Genomic DNA, 19,567 nt, shown 5'->3' with positions numbered 1-19,567 from the left:
GTTGGGAAAATGAAATGAATCAAGACCTGAGAAGCCTGGCCCACTGTGTCAGGACAGAAATGGGACCTGTGCTTGGGGGGCAGTGACATGGGCAGGGGTGGCTGAGCTGGAGCTGGAGGGGTATTGGGGTGGGGCCGTGCGCACCTGGGGCGGGGTGTGGACAGTGTGCAGGAGTGTCGAGGGGGTGGGGGGAGAGGACCGAGGGGAGGGAAGGTGGGACTCAAACTGGAAAGCAGGAGAGAAGGAGGGAGAGAGGGGGTGGGAGGAGCGGGGATGACAAGGTGAGGGGTGAGATGCAGCAGAGGCCCAGGGAAGCGGGTTAAAGATCACACAGGCACCTGCGCAGGTGACACACAGTGGAGAGAAGAGGGGAGGGGGGCCAGCCCAGGCTGAGGAAGGGAGATGCCCATGAGGCAGATGGCTGTGGGGGCCCGGACCCTGGGCAGCCAGGCGGCGGCTTTTACATCTGCTCCGAAGACCCCTGATTTTGGTTATGAAGAGTTAAAACTGTATTGGGTCATAGAAGATCCATTTACCATATTTTTTAAATGATAAAAAATCAATGATAAAATTCTCCAGCACATGACTTTGTGAGCTTTCAATTTTATTAGAAATGTCACGAGAATGGTTGAGAAGCTGTGTCTACAGACACGGTGGGGTCCGTTACTGGTTCCACAAAGATCTTCCAGAGTTCCTGCAGCAAACGGAGGGACGGATTTCCAGGTGAGCAAACGAGACTTTAGTTTCACAAAGGGCTGTAAATTGGCAAAAGAGAAGCCCCAGCAAGATGCGAACACTGGGCAGCGTGGAGGCTACTGGGAGAACAGGCGCCCCCTCTGATGGCTCTGGGCTCTTCCGTGGAGGAGCTGCATGCTGAGTCCTGACACGGATCTGAGAGGCTGAGGCTGCCCATGGTCTAAGGGGCGAGGACGGCAGCAGGTCACACAGCTCCTGCTTCTGGGAGCATTGTGCCCAATGCTGTGCTTGCTGGTGGGACAGACCTAGGGGGAGCCGAGCAGGACCCCTCCTCCTGGGAGCCAGGCCTGGTCTTCACAGGCCCAGAGAAAGGGCGGCTGCAGACAAGGGGCCAAGGGAACAAAAGCCCTTGGGACTTCTATGAATTCAGCTCCTGGGCATTTTAAGGGATTTTTACAGGGATTTTACACTTTCCAAATTTTCCCCCAGTGCTGATTTTAAAACTGTCCTAGGAAGCAACGTGTCTGTAGGGTTAACCCTGGCTTCCCTGGGAAAGAATCTGCCTGCCATGCGGGAGACCTGGGTTTAATTGCTGGGTCAGGGAGATCTGCTGGAGAAGGGAAAGGCTACCCACTCCAATATTCTCGCCTGGAGAATCCCAAGGACAGAGGAGCCTGGTGGGTTATAGTCCATGGGGTCACACAGAGTCGGACACGACTGAGGGACCGAGCACACCCAACTGCCATTTCCCACAGGAACTCACCTTGCCCGGGCGGGGAGCCAGCCAGCACCTGGCCCTGTCATCAGGGTGACAGCTCAGAGGTCCCCTGAGAGGACCCCGCCTGCCACAGTTAGAAGGCCCTGGGCCATTAGACCCGCCCCCCTGGCCGGCGAGGCCACACACTTTCACAGTGAAGAGTGGCCGTCAACTCTTGTCTTCAGCCCAGCCAAGTGGCCCCTCCCCTGCCTGCCGGCTTCCCCTGGAGTCCGCACAGCCCACGGGGAAAGGACGTGCCCTAAGCCGGGTGACCATTCACCCAGCGGGCCCTCGCCAGACCAGGAGGGCCCATGGCAGCGATCAGCCAGGAGAGCTCGGGCCGGGCCTGATCCGGATGCTGGCTCATCGCCTCCCGTGCCTGCGACCCGCGGCCTTACCCAGAGCCGGTGGCCCGGCGCTGGCGTGCGCACCTACCAGCTGCTGGATGCGCTCGTACACCAGGAGCTGCGGGAACGTGGCGTCCACCGGCTCCACCGCGAAGCGCAGGCGCCCGCTGGCCAGCCCCTCCAGCCGCTGCAGCCATGCGCGGAAGTGGTCGTAGGCCTCGCACGTGACGTCCAGGTGCCTCAGTGTGAAGTTCAGCCTGTGCACAACCGGAGAGCGCGCCGTCACCCCCGGCGCTTTCGGTCCCTCCCGTCCCGCTGGACTTTAAGTGAGCGCCGCTGCGTGCTGAGCAGGAAGCCCGGGAGAAGAGTTAGTGACCGCCTCCACTCACCCCCGAAGGACGGCGCTCAGAGGGGAGGGGCAGGTGTCCACGTTCAAACCAAGTGATCGGGTCCACGAGGTGCCACAGGTCATGGGGACCAAGTAGGAGGGAGTCCTGGGCCTCATCGTGTAAAAGCTGCTGGAGCAGCCATACCCAACTGGATGGCTCTGTGCCTGGCTGCGATTGCTGCCATGGGGCCAGTTCTAGAAGCTGAACTGCTGGGTCAGTCAGTCTGCTCGGTTTTGACTTTTGCTATGGATTCTAAACTGCCTTCAGGATAGCTGGGGGCTAGCTTATGAATTAGGAGAATGCAAAGGCACCCCACTCCAGTACTCTTGCCTGGAAAATCCCATGGACAGAGGAGCCTGGTGGGCTGCAGTCCATGGGGTCGCTAAGAGTTGGACACGACTGAGCAACTTCACTTTCACTTTTCACTTTCATGCGTTGGAGAAGGAAATGGCAACTCACTCCAGTGTTCTTGCCTGGAGAATCCCATGGACAGAGGAGCTTGGTGGGCTGCAGTCCATGGGGGCGCTAAGAGTCGGACACAACTGAAGTGACTTAGCAGCAGCAGCAGCAGCTTATGAATTAGAGGAAAACATGTGTAGCGGGCCCCGCGCTGCATCCACCATGAGGGTCACTCCCGCAACGGGAGCCCTAGCGTGTCAAGACGTCCCGGGGTAAACACCCTGGAGGGGCTGTGAGTGCAGCCAGCCCGGACGGGGGCCCGGGGCATAGACGGGCAGCGTCTCGGCGAGCGCAGCGGCCATGTATCCAGGCTCTGGGATGCCCACTCCCTGGCGGGGCCTGCATGGGTCCCCAGAGCTCCAGCCTGAGATCTCAGCCTCCCCCCTGCGGCTGTGCGATGGGGGCAGCAGCGCCCCTGCACATGCTGCTGAGTGGGGGGTCACACGAGGCTGCGCATGTCAGGGACAGCAGGCGCTGGATGAGGAAGGATGAGGACAACACGGATGGATGCATCTGGGAGGCGAGGGTGGCCTGGCCCGCGCGGAGCTCACCTCTTCTCCACCGAGAGGATGGCGGTGCAGGCATTCTTGAGCTTGTGGGCCAGTCGGGAAAGGGTTTTAAACACAGCATCAGTTAGGTCGTCGTCGTAAAACACTGAGGGGAAGCAAACAGGCCAATGTCGGGGAGGAGGATCCCTAAGCGCATCCCAAGGACCCCTGGACGGAATCTGTATGGACGTGAACAGTCGCAGCTCAGAAGGGAAGTGGCAGGAGCGTGGTGGGAGGCCACCCAAGGACCACCCCCCGAGGACCACGTGCGGTGAGGCAGAGGTGCCCTCACCTTCGGCTGCCAGCAGGATGGTGGTGTGGCCGTACAGGTGGGAGATGTCCTCCTTGGACCAGCTGAAGGGGACCTCGGGGTCTGTGAAAACGGAAGGACACCGTGGGCTCAGCCCTTGCTCTGTGGGCCACCAGTTCTCACCAAGATGGACTGAAGTAAGCTTTAGGAGAAGAAACTGGAGTGGGTGAGGCTGGGTGCAGTGGGCACCGCCGGGCAGCCCTGAATCCCAGCAGGAGGTTCTGCCGGGCCTGCCTCAGCCACGAGGGGCCTGATCTGCTGCCTCGGCCGGCAGCCTGAACAGAACAGGGGCTGCCCCTCCATCCATGGCACTCCTAGCCCCGTGGACTCACTGTGTGACCACGACTCCTGGAGGCAAATGGTCTCAGTCCCCAAGGTCACAGACTTGGGTTCGCACCCTGCCTGGCCGGTGCCTGTGACCCTGGGCAGGCACCGCACCTCGCTGAGCACCCGTATTCCCCCGTGACCCAGGGACTACAGGACAGACGGGATGGTGATGCTGTGAGTCCGAACAACAGAACGAGCTTGGGGTGCCTGGCACACGGCAGCCAGGTGGGCAGCTACCGCTCATCAGCCAGTGGACACAGGACCCTGCTGGCCAGTCAAGGCCACACAGCAGATGGCCTTGAGGAGGCGTGAGGAGCCATGAACGGGGGCCCGAGCGAGGAGGCCACGCACCCGTGCAGAGGTCGTCTCTCAGCCAGTCCAGCTCCTTGACCTTAACCACACCACCTGCAAAACAAACTCAAGTAGAATCCCCGAAACCCTGAGCACAGTTAGGGAAGATGAACCTCACACTTCACCTCATGATCCACCCGTCCCACTATTTTTCTTTTTTTTTGGTCATGCTGTGTGGCTTGCGGGACTTTGGTTTCCTGACTGGGGACTGCACTTGGGGCCCTAGCAGTGGAAGCATGGAGCAGTAACCACTGGACCGTCAGGGAAGTCCGCCACCCCGCCCTTTTCACGTTGAGCGTCAGGCCTGGTGCTAGCCCAGGGAGCAGCCTCATGGGGCACGTCCCTGTCCCAGGAGACCGGCAGGTAGAAGACGCTGATATGAAAAGGACGCACCAGGTGCAAGGGAGGAGAGGGGCTCTCGTGTGGATGAGGTGTCAGGGAGGCCTTCCGGAAGGAGGTGTTTTATGCATGCTCCTCCCTTCCAGGCCTGCTCTGTCCTGGGTGCTCAGCAAACACGACACAGAGGGTCCACCACAGATGGGGCCCTGCCCTCAGGGGCGGGAGCTCTAGTGGAATGGCAGATCCCTATCAACTAGTCACATGGACAGATGTCCAAACACAATGGCTCAGGGTGAAAAGGGGGGTCTGTGAGGGGACTGTGACCTTGCTGGAGGCCTGAGCCCGATTAGGAACTCACAAGAGGCAGAGGGAAGGGAAACAGACAGGAGGAAAGAGCCAAACAAAGGCCCCGAGGGCACCAAGTCTCCAGCCAGGCCAGAATGTCTGGAGTGGAGGTAGGGTAGGGACTGCCAATGGGCAGGGACCAGACCCCACAGACGAGCAAAGGAGCTGCGTCTCTGCTCCAAGAACAACGGGCAATCTCTGAAGGGTCTGAAGCCTGTAGGACCGGCTGACCCTGTCCGAGTCTGGGAAATCCCCCCGGCTGTGTGAGGGGGGTGTGTGCCTCCATCAGCAGCTTCTTCTTTCGGGTGGTCAGGCCGATGGGGCAGCGGGGCACCCCAGGCAGAAGGAAGGGCATGTGGGGTGAGTCTGTGGCTCACTGGGCGGAGGGCTGGACGGTGCGGCTGTCAGGAGAGGGGGCAGGAGCCGGCTGGGCCAGAGCAGGGGGTCTGGAGCCAGAGGAGGAGCTCAGACTTTGCCCCTGGAAGATGCTCAGCGGGGAGGGAAGCGGTCAGACAAGGAGCTGGGGAGACCCGGCAGGGGTCCCATGGCCTGCGGGGAGGAGGGTGGAGGTGGGCCGCAGCGGAGGCGTGGGCAGAGAGGAGGAAGGACAGAGCCACGGCGCACGTGCAGGGACACGAGGCCAGGACCTCCGCTCCCTCCACTGTCTGGAGCGCCCACGGGTGCGGGCAGAACCCCGCCCTCCCGGTGTCCCGGTTCTGGGTGTCTGCCCCACCTGCCAGAGGAGCCTCTCTCCCGGGCGGGGACCCGCCAGGCCTCACCTCCAGAGGCGAGCAGGTGGCTGTTGAGGGCGATGTTTCGCTGGCACATGGCCAAGAGGTCTGCACCGACATCTGGGGAGACAGAGGGCAGCCGTGAAGCGCCGGCCGCGACGGCCCTTAACCCCCGTGCTCTGGCCTGCAGAGAGCTCCTGTCCACAGCCCGGCGGCAGAGATGTGCAAAACGGAAACCAACGTTCCTCCCGTGTGTTTTATGCCAAAATGAAGCATGTTCACCTTAAGGCTCCTTCTTATGATCTCTTCCTTAGAGAAGATTGTCCTCGTGGGGCAGACTCTGTACTCCAGAGAGGAGAAATGAGAGCTTCCAGCATCTTCAGAGCTCATGAAACACACACACACTCCCCGAGTCTACCCTTGATCTAACGACCCTGAGCTGGTGTCACGGTCCCTCATCACAGAGGAAGTGGCTGGCGCAGAGTCATGCGGTTGGGTGGAGCCACGGCTGGGAGTAGAACCCAAGTATCTCTAGAGCACGGGCTCAGCAGCTGTGGTGCCCGGGGCTTAAGCTGCTCTGTGGCATGTGGGATCTTCCCGGGCCAGGGATCGAACCTGTGTCCCCTGCGTTGGCAGGATCCTTAGCGGATCCTTAGACCATCAGGAAAGTCTGAACCCAAGCGTCTCTGACTCCAAATCGAGGCTCGCTCTTTGATGCCCCGGAAGACGGATGAGCCAAGAGGGCGTCTGGATGTGACTGGTGGGGACACAGCAGAGTCAGCGGGCTGACGGCCACGCCCCAGGGCCCGACTCACTGTCGCCACCATTGCGTCTCCCCACCCGCCTGCTGCTCTGACCAGGCAGGGCTTCCCTCCACTTGAGCAGAACTGAGTTGTAGCTTAGTGAGCCCTGGAAGGGGGCCAGGGCAGTCAGGAGAGTGAGCATGTGGAGGGCACCGGAAGCCTGGTGACTGTTTCTCCTGGGCTCCCTGCAGCCATAGAGCAGCCCCCACTGTCCCCTGCCCCGGCCCTCCCTGGGCCTGGACCACTGTCTCACCCCAGCGACCATGCGGGGCCCGGGGGAGGTGGGGGTGTGGGAAGCCCTGTCCCTGCTTCCGGGGGTCTGGGAGCAGAGAACACTGAGGGATGTGCCTGGCAGCACGGGACTGGGTCAGCAGTTTTTACGCCCTTATGGTACTTCTGTCAGAACATCTCGTGTGGGATTCTAACGAGCCAAGCGGATTCGAGAGGAGCAGTGCTGGCTGAGTGGGGGAGGGAGACCCAGAGCCCTGGGGCTGCCTCCACCCTCCACCCCTCAGTCAGCCCCGAGGGGGCTCCCCGGGTGACCGTGGGCCAGCCACCTGACCTCAGCACCTCTCGTTTGGAAAGAGGGGATGGTGACAGGCTGCCTGGAATCGCTGTGAGTTTGCAGGTGCTGGTGCTCACGAAAAGGCCTTACTAACTGTATATGCTGCCTGCATGCACACCCTCTCAAGGGGAAGATAATCACTAAGAGATGAGATGCCGCTGTGAGGCTCCAGGCATGAGCATAGCCCTCAGGCGCTGCTTGGTGGCTTGACTCTGTGAAGTTCACCGGCCATTTATACCCAATTGCCAAGGAGCCACAGAGTGGCCTCATTGCAGACTCCTGACCAGTGGCTGACGCAGGGTATCTGAGCAGGATGCCTGCCTCCCAGGCTTCCCCTTTCTCAGCTCAGATGCAAAAGATGGGTGCCACAGAAACATAAAAGGAAGAATCTGATGAAATGCAAAGCGCGTCAGCAGACACCACTTTCTGCCTAGCGGCTATTAAAGATTTAAAAAATAGTAACATTAATAATAATAGCCTGCTGAGATCCTACTTTCTTATAAACTGGTAGACTGTCCCTGAGAAAGCATGCTGGCCAAGTCTGGAGCGTAGCTGGTAGTACTGCCCTGGGTCAGTTTGTGGGTGTGATCCCTGATGTCATTATGGTGGGAGTTGGGCAGAGGGTGCATGGCACTTTCTGTACTGTTCTAGCAACTTCTATGTGAATCTAACATTATTTCAAAATAGAACTTTTAAAAAGCAATCATTAAGTACATTAAGTACAGGCTTCCCTGGTGGCTCAGACGGTAAAGAATCTGCTTGCAATGCAAGAGACCCAGGTTTGATCCCTGAGTTGGGAGGATCCCCTGGAAGAGGGCATGGCAACCCATTCCAGTATTCTTGTCTGGAGAATTCCTTGGACAGAGAAGCCTGGTAGGCTATAGTCCATGGGGTGGCAGAGTCAGACACAACTGACTAACACACTTACATCAAAAGCTTAAGAAAGGTCCCACTCACTTCCAGGAATCTGGTTTAAGGATTATCAACCAAAGATGCAAAAAGGTATTGGTTGCAGTGCAAAAGAAAAAAAAAAAAAAAACAAAACACCATACCAAATGAAAACAGCCAAATGTCTAGCAATAGGAGAATGGTTAAAAAAAAAAAAAAAAGAAAGAGAAAAGAGATGAAATACTGTTTGATCATTAAAAGTTGATTTTTTAAAATTAATTTATTTAAATTGGAGGCTAATTTCTTTACAATATTGTAGTGGTTTTGGCCATACACTGACATGAATCAGCCATTAAAAGTTATTTATAAGTAACTTTTAATGACAACGGAAAATGTGCTTTCTATTTTCTGACATTTTTGACAGGATAAGGCACTGAATATATGTAGTTTGATCTAAGTTATTTGGGAACATGTACACACAAAGAAAAAGATTGTAAAAAATAATTTACACAGTTAAAAAATAGACTCCAAAGCCTCCCGCGTACAGGAACTTCATCTGCTTCATTCACCCCAGGTTTCCCACGTCTGGCATGCAGTGACCTGCATACTGTTGACACTATCTGGGGATTGTGAAATTATGATGAAATTTATTTGCTGTTCTACAAATTTTCCATGGAGAGTAGGAAAGATTTCCATAATCAGGAAAAAAAACAAACAAACCTGTCTTTAAGCCTGTGGTGTTGCAGGAGACTTGAGAGTCCCTTGGACTGCAAGGAGATCCAGCCAGTCCATCCTAAAGGAGATCAGTCCTGAGTGTTCATTGGAAGGACTGATGCTAAAGCTGAAACTCCAATACTTTGGCCACCTGATGCAAAGAGGTAACTCATTTGAAAAGACCCTGATGCTGGGAAAGACTGAGGGCAGGAGGAGAAGGGGACGACAGAGGATGAGATGGTTGGATGGCATCACCAACTCAGTGGACATGGGTTTGAGTAGTCTCCAGGAGTTGGTGATGGACAGGGAGGCCTGGTGTGCTGTGGTTCATGGGGTCTCAAAGAGTCAGACACAACTGAGCGACTGAACTGAAGCCTTATACTAAGTCACTTCAGTCATGTCCAACTCTGCAACTGTAGCCCACCAGGCTCCTCTGTCCATGGGGATTCTCTAGGCAAGAATACTGGAGTGGGTTGCCAGTCTCTCCTCCAGGGGATCTTCCTGACCCAGGGACTGAACCTGTGTCTTTCACGTCTCCTGTGTTGGCAGGCGGGTTCTTTACCACTAGGGCTACCTGGGAAACCCATCTTTAAGCCTTATTAGAGGCACATTCTTCCTGTCCTGAGATGTTTACTCTCTTGAGGGGGTGTGAGCACAGGTACCAGTCAAGCTGCTGGCCCTGCACCCTAGATTGCCGGGAAAACAGCGGAGGGTGGAGAAAGCCAGCCGAGGGAGAGGGCAGAATCAAGAGCTGCCAAGGTCAGATTCCCAGTCTCCCTACTGCTGTTTGTTAACCTTTGTGAAGAGAACACTCCCCCCAGCCTGGGATGGCGGGGCATTACCTGTACAGTACACGGTCTGCGCCACGGTGGCTGCGATGATGCTGGCCAGCCCGGTGCCCGCCCCCAGCTCCAACACCGTGCGACCCTGGAAGAGGTCTCGCTGGAACAGGATGTAGTCTGCCAGGAGCAGGGCACCCCGCCATACCTGGAGGGGAGAGGGAGGCAGGAACGGCGGGTGACCGGAGGCAATCAAGAGACCCTGCAGGGCCGCGGGGAGTGGACGGGACCTACCCACCTGCTTGCCAACATCCTCCAAGGGGGTGGCCATGGTGTGCTCTGGAGGGGGCGGGAACCAAGAGAGAAAGGGCCACCGTGAAAACAGGGATGGACAGAACACAGACGGGGTGCGGGGGAGGTGGCCGACACGGTGGGACGGGGGCTGGAGGCGGGCATTCTAAACAGCAGCAGAAACAGGCCACGCGGGCCTCCGCTAGCCTCCAAGGCAGGATGAGCATTCCTCTCCTTCAGATCACTGAAGCCTTCACACACCAGTCACAAGAGGACTTGGCCCAACTTAACCACGAACACATACCCCACACTCCACTCGAAGTATGCTCAAACACAGAACACAATCTAGTGCTGGTTGCTGGGGTCGGGATGGAGCACAGAACTACGAGATCAAGGAGAAAGAGTGACGGCAAACATTTTTCCTGTTAGAGGAGAACCGGCCCTTGCGTCTTGAAGCGAGATGGTGACGGCCAGCAAATCAAATACCAGGACACACGCACAGCAGGGCAGCTTGACCCCCATCAAACCAGGAGCAGGGAGCAAGGGCGGGAGAAGAAACAGCGAGGCTGAAGGGGTGCGCGCGTGTCTGAGTGAGTGTGTGTGTGAGAAGGGGTCTTCCCGGGGGGCTCTCTTCTCCAGCTGCCTTGGACCTTCAGTCCCAAGACCCTACCCCACCTCCTCCCCAGTCTCTGTGGCCCCTGCACGGCCCCTGGCCCACTGTCCCTGCCGTGACTCGGGTCCCCCCGCAGAGGGGCCTCATCCCATCTTTCTTTGCCTCCTTCCAGTCTGCCTGGCCAAGCCAGGGGCACCTTTCCATGGGGATCTCAGTAGTCTGAGCCTGGTCTTTTCTCCCAGAGGTCCCGTGGACTTAAGTTTTGCCTCCGGCTGCATTTAAGGGGTGCTTGGCTTCCCTTGAGCGAGAACGTGGACTGAGCTCACAGACCTGAGGGTGACCCAGGCTCGGTCACGGATCTGGCTGGTGGCATGAGTCACCAACCTTCTCAGCACCAGAGCCATGGTTTGCTCCTTCACAAGATGCAGAAATAATATCACCTCATTCGTGGGCTCAAAGGCCTCCCTAACCAGGGTCAAGGGTGGGGAGCTCCTGATTCACGGGAAAGCCAGTTTATACTTAAACAATCCCAGTGGCCTCATGAGAGCATAAAAGCCCAGCCCAAGGAACTTTTCATGCGTGCTCATTCGCTCTGTTGTGTCCAAATCTTTGTGACCCCATGGACTGCTGCCCGCCAAGCTCCTCTGTCCAGGGGATTTTCCAGCTAAGAATACTGAAATGGGTTGCCATTTCCTCCTCCAGGGCATCTCCCTGACCCAGGGATCAAACTCGAGTCTCCTGCATTGGCAGGCAGATTCTTTACCACTGAGCCACCTGGGAAGCCCCATGAGAAACCCCAGGGTTAGCAAAGGGGGTGAGGCAAATAGTCTCAGTGTCTGAGGGGTGCCTGGCTGGCAGTATAGTCTCCAGACCTGTGGGAACTCAGACTCTCCTCCTCAGCTTTCTCCCTCCTCCGCACTCAGATTGATCCTCAGGAATGAAACCTGATGGCAGCTCATGTTTATTGAGCACCTACTATGCACCAGGCACTGTGCTAAGAGCTCTATGTGGGCCAGCTCCCTCTGTTCCTTACAACCAGGGGAGATTATACCCATTTCACAGAAGAGGAAACTGAACTCTGATGTTAAAGTACTTGCCTGAGTCACAGGCCAATGGAAAAGGCAAGTGACTTGAGATCTAACAGCCCAAGTTCCAGTCTTGCCTCTTCTGCTTTCTCTTTGGGTTCCAGTTCTTTATCTATAAAGTGGGGGAAATGCTCATAATTTACTTGGAACCTTGTGTCTGTGAATTCCTAGCTGGTCCATGAGTAATAGACTTTTGACAACAGAACTTTCCAATGTTCTGATCACACGACGTGGGTAGGGAACATGGGCGGTGGTGTCGGACACACCCGGTGAGAGTCAAGGCTCTGCTGCTGACTAGCTGTGTGACCTGGGCAAGTTCCTGCCTCTGTGAAGTGGGAATACTCATCCCTGGGAAGCCCACAGGGACTAGAGACAATCCACAGAAGACAGAGAAGGGTCCCCACCGGGTGATCCAGACCCAGCTGGCCGGAGAACTGCAGGCGCTCAGTAACTGTCTGCTGGGCCGCTGACTGGGCTGCCATCAGAGTGGCTGTTCTATTAGGATTTTTGAGAGAGTTCAGTGGACCCCAAGCCCCCAGCCTGGGCCAGTATCGAGGGAGGCCTTTACCTGGAACCCCAGGCACCACCTGGACTCTGGACCTCAATGAACAGATTCAAATCAGGGCTCCTCCCCGCAGATGAGCAGGGCTGGGGTGGCTGGAGCCCTGCCTGGGGAGATGGTCCACATGGGTTCAGAACCTCCCTTACTGGCCCCATACTGCACGGCCTCGAGCCTGTTACCTCATCTGAACCACGCCCTAGAGGGGCTGTGAGACCACGTGAGGTGATGAAGGTTGATATCAAAATACAACAGGTGCCTCATCACTACCGGTTTACTTCCTGTCCTGGCCACTTTCCACTCCTGGCATTTCCAGAGATCAAAATCCCTGCTCCGCCAACGCCCTCTACCCTGACCCCAGGCAGGTATGGACGCTCTGGGCCCTGCCTGAGGGCCTGCTGAGACCCCCTTCCGCCTCGCCTCTCCTGCCGCTGTGTCTGCACCGCCCCCCCAGCTTCTAGCTCCCACTCCTGTGGCCAACTGATCGGCCCATCCGCTCCTCCAGGTTGACTATGGACCTACTTCCCTCTTCGTCTTCCTCTGCCCCGATCTGGCTCTGGAATCTGCCAGGTCTCCCTCTGCCCGTCCCTGCTGGCCCAGTCGTCCACCGACAACCCCGACCCACAGCCGGGCAGCTGCGTGGGCTCAGAACGTTGATGCAGGTGGCAGTGGCGGCAGCAGGCTTCTGGAACAACTGATGCTTAGCTGGGACTCAGACTACAACAACTGGGAACGGGTCAGCCAGGGAAGCAGGGCAGGGGCAGGCCCTCCGGGACGGCGGTTCGCTTGAGCAGAGGCGTGCAGGTGAGGAAGCGCAGGGAAGGTGACAGGGTGGGTGGTGGTGGGAACTGAGGCTGGGGAGGTGGGCGGAGCTAAGCTGAGCACACGGACTGTGTCCTGAGGGCAATGGGGGCCACTGAGGAGCCTGGAGTAGGAGGGGGATCAGACCACCTTTTGGCACGCTCCCTGGTGGGCTCCAGTGTCCGCACTCGGGTCCTGCTGACCCGGCCCACCCTGCGATGCCTGGACTGGCTGTGTGCCCTGACCCACTGTGGCGCTGCCCTGGCGGCAGGTGAGCAGCCCTTTATTTACCTATTTTGATAACGTTGTAGGGGCTGCTCTCTGGGGTTTCGTCTCCCAGGACGTCGTCTTCCTCCTGTGTTAGAATCGTGGGATGTACCTTGTCTCTCGGAGGCCCCGGTGGCTCGGAGGTGGAGGCAGCCTGGGGTCTTCTCACGACATCCAAGTCCCCATCCTCATCCAGCTGAGCCGCCAACCCCTTTGGGGTGGTGGTGCTGGCCCCCGCCTGCAGGGAGGCCCCCACAAGGCTGCAGACGGCGCCGGCAGGAGGGGTCCCCTCTGTGTGGTCGCCACCCTCGGCCCCTGAGTCAGTCTGAGAGTCTCGGTCCCATAGAAGCTTGAACTGGGACAGGAAGACTGAAAGCGAAACACACAAGTAGAGTATTTCTACACTGTCTCCTTTTGTATTTCTTTTCCTCAATTTCCATCTGGAAAGAGTTTTAAAGGCTGGGCGGGGGGAGAGGGGAGAGACAAATAAGGTCCTACTGCACAGCAGAGGGAACTCTGTTCACGCCAGGTGGGGATGTCCTGACAGCAGCAGAGAAGGCCCGTGTGACTCGGCCGTGGAGCTGTGGCCTTCAGAGCAGCTGCGCTCTGCCTGCGCTGCAGGCACTCAGCTCACGTGCTCTCATTGACGCCGCACAGCGGCCGTGAACACAACAGCGGTGTTCCATTTTACAGATGTGGAAACTGAGGCTTAGAGGTTACGTGAGCTGACCACAGTCACACAGCTGTAGGCTTTGAGGTCTGCAGGCTGGGATATGGATGCCAGGGCCCTCACCACCTGGGGCCCAGAGAGTCACTGGGACAGGTTTCGGTAAGAGTATGGTGCCAGGACTTGAGTGGGCAGTCCTGGGACAGACTCCTCCCCGCCCCTGCCCTCTGACCCCCAGGGCAAGTAGCTCATCTGTCCTGAACCAGTTTCCTGAATCTTGGAATTCAAAGGGGGACACGAGGGAAAGGGAGAGTGACTAATTGTGAGCAATAAGAGCAATAAGCAAACACAGAGTGACAGGAGCCAGGGAGGTCCTGGGAGGGGAGAATGTTCTGGGTAGAGGGAAGAGCAGGCGCAAAGGTGCTCAGAGAGGAAGGTGTGTGCCTGCTGTGAGGGACAGAAGGACCTGGAAGTGACTGCTGGGCATTGATGGCGGGAGAGAGAGGTGTGGATACTCGGGCAGGGCCGGGCAGGGCCTCAAAGGCCAAGGTAAAGGACTCTGGTTTCATTCTGAGAACACGGGAAGCCATCGGAGAGTCTGAATCTGGGTGGTGGTGTGATCTGCATTTTTCAAAAGATCCCCTGGGGCACTTCCTTGGTGATCCAGTGGCTAAGATTCTGCACTCTGAGTGCAGAGGGTCCCAGTTCGATCCTTGGTCAGGGAACTAGATCCCACATGTGGCAAAGACGAGCAAAGAACCTGTGTGCTGCAACTTAGACCTGGCGCAGCCAAATAATTAAATAAAAGTAAATATTAAAAAGAAAGGAAGAAAAGATCCCTTGGGCTAGAGGAGTGGGGGAGGGTGTGTGGGAAGAAAACCCGGGAGCCCTGGTGGGCGGCGCCGGCCTGGTAGAGGGCCAGCTCTCCCCGACTGGTCAGTGGGCTCCGGAGGGCAGAGTTCTGCCCATTCCTTCCACTTTTCCAGCATCGCATCAGGCCTGGCACACGGCAGGTGCTCGGGAAAGCTCAGGGGCTTGCTCCATGAGACAGGGGCTCCTAAGAAGTGGTGCGAGGGTAAGTCAGACAAGCCGTCCTCCCCGTCCTTTCTGTGAGGGCTCAGGAAACACAGGGGGCTCCTTACCCGGCTGCCCCATGCCGTTCAGCCGCACCATGAGGTGCCTCTGGTTCGGGGTGTACAGGTGGACGTCTGACAGCACGGTGTCGCTTCTGAAGGTGATCTCGTCCATGGCCGGCGCGGGAGCCAGTGCCCATGGGCCCGGGCTCCACAGTGACCGTGGACAGCAGCACCTGAGGGGCGAGAGCAAGTCCTCAGACAGCAGCTCCTGGGGTGGGGGGGAGCGGTGTGAAAGACCCACCCTGGGGGCAGAGCGCTCCCGGGCACCCTGGAAGAAAGGCTTCCCTTTCGAGTCCTCTCATAATCCTGCAGGCGAAAGTCTCAGAGCCCTGGCAAGATAACACACAGAACTGTCACTCTGTTTTGCACTGTGCTGACTTTCATAGTAACCTTTTATTTACGGCAAGGGATCCACATTTCCATTTATACTGAAAACAGTTTTCCCACCCTTTTTATTTTTTCCAACCTTTTCGTTATGAAGAATTTCAAATACTAGCAAGTTGAGGGCACAGTGTAATAAACAGCCATATATCCACTGCTTAGATTCAATGATCATTCACACTGTCATATGTGATCAATCAATCTATCTAGGTTTTTTTTTCTCCCCTGAACTGAGCACCTTCCAGACATCATGACATTTTAACTCTAAATAATTCTTCAGCATGTCTGTCTCGTAAGAACATGCTCCTACATAACCAAAAGACCATTAGCAGACCTAAGATAACTAAGAATTCCTTTATATCGTTTAAAACCCAGTTCACGGTCAGTTTTCTCCATTAGTCAATTGTCTCTGGCAGCAAGTTTTTCCTAAAGCAGTATTTAATCATAATTTACACATCACATTTAGTAGTTTTTCCCTATAATCTTTTTTCCTCCTAGAAATTGACACCAGCTGCCCAAATATCATTTGTTTTAAAATTTTCTTTTTAAACTTTAAAAAGTTAGTGGATTTAAAGCAAAATCAACTAAAGGAATCATTGTACAGGTGATATACAGGTTTTGAAAAATTATGAAGGTGACCCAGCAGTAACTAAAATTTGGAAACTCATGCTGGAGGCAAAGTGGTTAAAAACAGGAAGGCTTGGACTATGGAAGACAGTTTGGAGATTCCTTAAAAAACTAGGAATAAAACCACCACAGGACCCAGCAATCCCACCCCAAGGCATACGCCCTGAGGAAACCCAAACTGAAAAGGATACATGCACCCCAATGTTCACTGCAGCACTATTTACAGTAGCTAGAGCAGGGAAGCAACCTAGATGGCCAGCGACAGATGAATGGACAAAGAAGTTGTGGTACACAGAGCCAATGGAATACTCCTCAGCCATGAAAGTAAACACATTTATTTGAGTCAGTTCTAATGGATGAACACAGAGTCTATTATACAAAGTAAGTCAGAAAAAAAATATTATATACTAATGCATATATATGGTGGAGAAGGAAATGGCAACCCACTCCAGTATTCTTGCCTGGAAAATCCCACAGATGGAAGAGCCTGGTAGGCTACAGTCCCCGGGGTCACAAAGAATCCAGACACGACTGAAAGATGGTACTGATGAAATTATTTGCAGGGCAGCAATGGAGACATAGAGAACAGACTTATGGACACGGTGGCAGGGAAGGGGTGGGTGTGGGGGTGTAGGGGAGGAAGGAAAGGGTGATATTACCATATGTAAAATACATGGCCAATGGGAATTTGCTGTATGACTCAGGGAACTCAAACTGGGGCTCTGTAACAACCTAGAGGGGTGGGATAGGGAGGGAGGTGGAGGGAGCCTCAAGAGGGAAGGGACATAAGTATACCTGTGGCTTATTCATGCTGTTTGGCAGAAACCAACATACACACACAAAAATACGCTTTTCTAAAATGTGGGAAAAACAAAACAAAACAGGAAGGCTTGAGACTTCCCTGGCAGTCCAGAGGTTAAGACTCTGCACTTCTAATGTAGGGGGTGAGTTTGATCCCTGGTCATGGAACTAAGATCCCACATGCCATTAGGCATGCCCCCCCCCCCCCCCCACAAAAGAAACAAAACCAGGAAGGCTCTTCCTCCATCCAAATGTTCTACCTCATCAAAAACCATCAAACAGCAGCAGCATGTGGACAGAGCCTAGGGCTGTGATGCTGGGCGCAGCGGGTGCTAAATCTGGTCTCCAACCTCCTCACTGTGTGACCCTGAGAAAATTACGTCACCTCTCTGGACCAGTTTCTTCAGCTATATTCTCAGCTCGCAGGATTGGGGGGCAGCAGAATGTGGAGGCTGTGTGTCAAGCACTGAGCAGAGTCCCTGGTGCACAGCAACTGTTAATAAACCCCACAATTTTCTTGTCATGGGGTTGGTTTCAGGTGTTTGTGACACAAATCTGCCACAATCCCTGACCCTCTGACCACCCCCCCCGACATATCTGGGTAGATGTGTGCACTAGCGGTGTGCCCCACGAATGTCATGAAACCTCTTGAGCCTCCATTCCTTCAACTGGAAAATGGGATCGTCATAAGCCACAGTCTATAATCTGAGTCCACGTAACTGGAGTTCCTACATTTAAGCACTGGCCACAGGCAAGCAAAAGCACCAACACAAACGTTTTCTATAAAAGAGTCACTCCACGCTGGCTTTTCTATCTGATGCGATAAGCCAGCACAAAGTAAGTGGGTTGTGAGGTGAATCTGATAAAAGGATGCAAGATTTCATGGTGTCAATGAAAGTGATGGAGGAGAAATGCTGGGGGTGGGTGGGTGGGGAGGGTTGTTGCCTCACAGGCAAAAGACCTCAAACAATGAAGACTTGAAAAATTAGGATGGATCCACAAAGAGGATCCAGTCTAAACACAGTGTAGGCCAACCATGCGTTTTAAAGGCATATTTGGCTCCCTGAGGACTGAAAGATGTATTGGTGTATACACTGCAGTTATACACCAATACTTTTAAATATAGACAAAAAAATAGGCTCCTTTCTTAATCTGCAGTTGAAATTTCTCCCATCCAAGTGCCAAACAGGCCCGACCCTGCTTAGCTTCTGAGATCAGACGAGATCGGGCGCGTTCAGGTGGTATGATCTAGACTCCTTGAAATTTCTATTTTGAAATCCAACGTGCCCCAGCTTTCTAGGAACCACTCCACTATGGAGTACTAGGTAAAGGGGATTCCCTTTAAGGGGCTTTGCCTAGAACCAGATTTCTGGGAATTCCGTCTCAGGGTCTACGTGAGCATTAAATGAAACAATGATCAACTTTCAGGGTTCAATACATAGTAAGTGCTCAACTTCCCCTGTGCCTCAGCTGGTAAAGAACTTGCCTGCTAGTGCAGGAGAGAGAAGAGAAGAGGGTTTGATCCCTGGGTTGGGAAGATCCCCTGGAGAAGGGAATGGCTACCCACTCCAGTATTCTTGCCTGGAGAAATCTATGGACAGAGGAACCTGGTGGGGCTACGGTCCATGGGGTTGCAAAGAGTCAGACACGACTGAGTGACTCACACTTTCACTTTCATCATTTTAGCACTGATAAGAGTAATTATTAAAGGATGTGCTAGAAGATGGGAAAAGGCAATAATCAGTTTCTCTACTTAGGAATAGCTGACTCACGGTCGGTCTGGGAATTCTGAGGCTGGATGGGCTTCAGTCCCCTCTCCTGACTGGGGAGGTGGGAAAGGACACCCCAAATGCAGATGGGACCTCCGCCCCCTCCTTCGTGCTGCAGATTCATCTCACAGGAGTTGCTGACAAGTGTCCTTGGTTCTGCTAGGCTATGGGGGCCTGACGCCGATGCTGTCATCCTAACCCTGCCAGGGCTACCCGCTAAAAGCAGTCTGCCAGGATCTGGGGGATTGAACCACCTGCCTGCCTCCCAGTCTCTCTCTCTCTGCCAGGAGTCACAGGGTTATCAATGACCGGGCTGCTGCTGCGTCGCTTCAGTCGTGTCCGACTCTGTGCGACCCCAGAGACAGCAGCCCACCAGGCTCCCCCGTCCCTGGGATTCTCCAGGCAAGAACAGTGGAGTGGGTTGCCATTTCCTTCTCCAGTGCCTGAAAGTGAAAAGTCAAAGTGAAGTCGCCGGGAACTGGGCGCAATTCCGGAGCCGAGGCCCAGGGCTGGGGGCCTGGGACTTGGCCCCGGGCACGGCGCGGGTCAGAGTCGGGGGCTCCAGGGTCCTCGGTCCTTGGACTCTTCGTTCCCTCTGTCATGCCGTCTCCGAGGACTCCAGCCGGCGGGCTACGCATGCCCTCTCAATCAGGAGTCACAGCTCCAGCATCGTCGTCCCTTCCTAATCCAAAACCCAGGGGGCTGCTTGGACCCCAGACGGAAACCCACAGGCAGGCATGGGCTCCGCCCAGCCACATGCTCGCTTAGGGAAACTGAGGCTGACCGGGGACCCAGGCTTCAAGTCCGTGGGGCAGCCCGTGCTTCAAGGCCAGGTTCGGTGCCAAGAGGTCCCCTGCATCCTTCCCCGTGCCACCGCTCCTCCACAGGGCTTACCCGCCGCCGGCCGCAGCCCGAAGTCACACCCGAGCCTCTCACCACGGCGCTCAGGCGGCCGCCATGGCGGGGCGGCCTGCGCAGGCGCGGCCCCACCCCCCGCGCACCCGTCTTCCTTGCGTCGCTTCGTGACCACGCCCACCTGCCGAATCGCGCGTGCACGCCAGCGTTGCCGTCTGGGGCAGCTCGGAAGAAGCTCGTTTGTCACCTGCGCAGGTTTGCTCTCACCTGCCCAGGTTTGGCGGGATGGTGGCTGTCCTGGGTGGGATGGACCTGCGACTGCGGGAGACGTTACATAACTCGCTCAAGATCACCCAGCTAAGTGGCG

General features: G+C 55.7%; 1 protein-coding gene across 3 annotated transcripts; it reads right to left on the bottom strand.

Annotated features, from left to right (window-relative positions):
• Window positions 1-583: 583 nt before the first annotated feature.
• Window positions 584-19,333, bottom strand: METTL22 (methyltransferase like 22). Of its 3 annotated transcripts, none has more exons than XM_040230038.1 (11): window positions 19,240-19,333; window positions 14,774-14,940; window positions 12,989-13,333; window positions 9,647-9,687; window positions 9,412-9,556; window positions 5,648-5,719; window positions 4,185-4,238; window positions 3,489-3,569; window positions 3,200-3,302; window positions 1,889-2,057; window positions 584-694 (listed from the first exon to the last, which is right to left on the bottom strand). In XM_040230038.1, the coding sequence occupies exons 2-11, from the start codon at window positions 14,877-14,879 to the stop codon at window positions 617-619; spliced, it is 1,194 nt and encodes a 397-aa protein (XP_040085972.1). In that variant the 5' UTR covers window positions 14,880-14,940; window positions 19,240-19,333; the 3' UTR covers window positions 584-616. The 3 variants fall into 3 exon arrangements, with proteins under 3 accessions (XP_040085972.1, XP_040085980.1, XP_040085964.1); XM_040230046.1 differs by having other exon boundaries at window positions 19,130-19,322; XM_040230030.1 differs by having other exon boundaries at window positions 584-755; window positions 1,885-2,057; window positions 19,240-19,322.
• Between the last annotated feature and the right edge of the window lie 234 nt (window positions 19,334-19,567).

This window comes from Oryx dammah, unplaced genomic scaffold (assembly GCF_014754425.2).
Source record: "Oryx dammah isolate SB20612 unplaced genomic scaffold, SCBI_Odam_1.1 HiC_scaffold_2, whole genome shotgun sequence".
NCBI lineage: Eukaryota > Metazoa > Chordata > Mammalia > Artiodactyla > Bovidae > Oryx > Oryx dammah.
The sequence above is the reverse complement of the archived record's forward strand: the minus strand, read 5'-3'. Positions and strand labels throughout refer to the sequence as shown.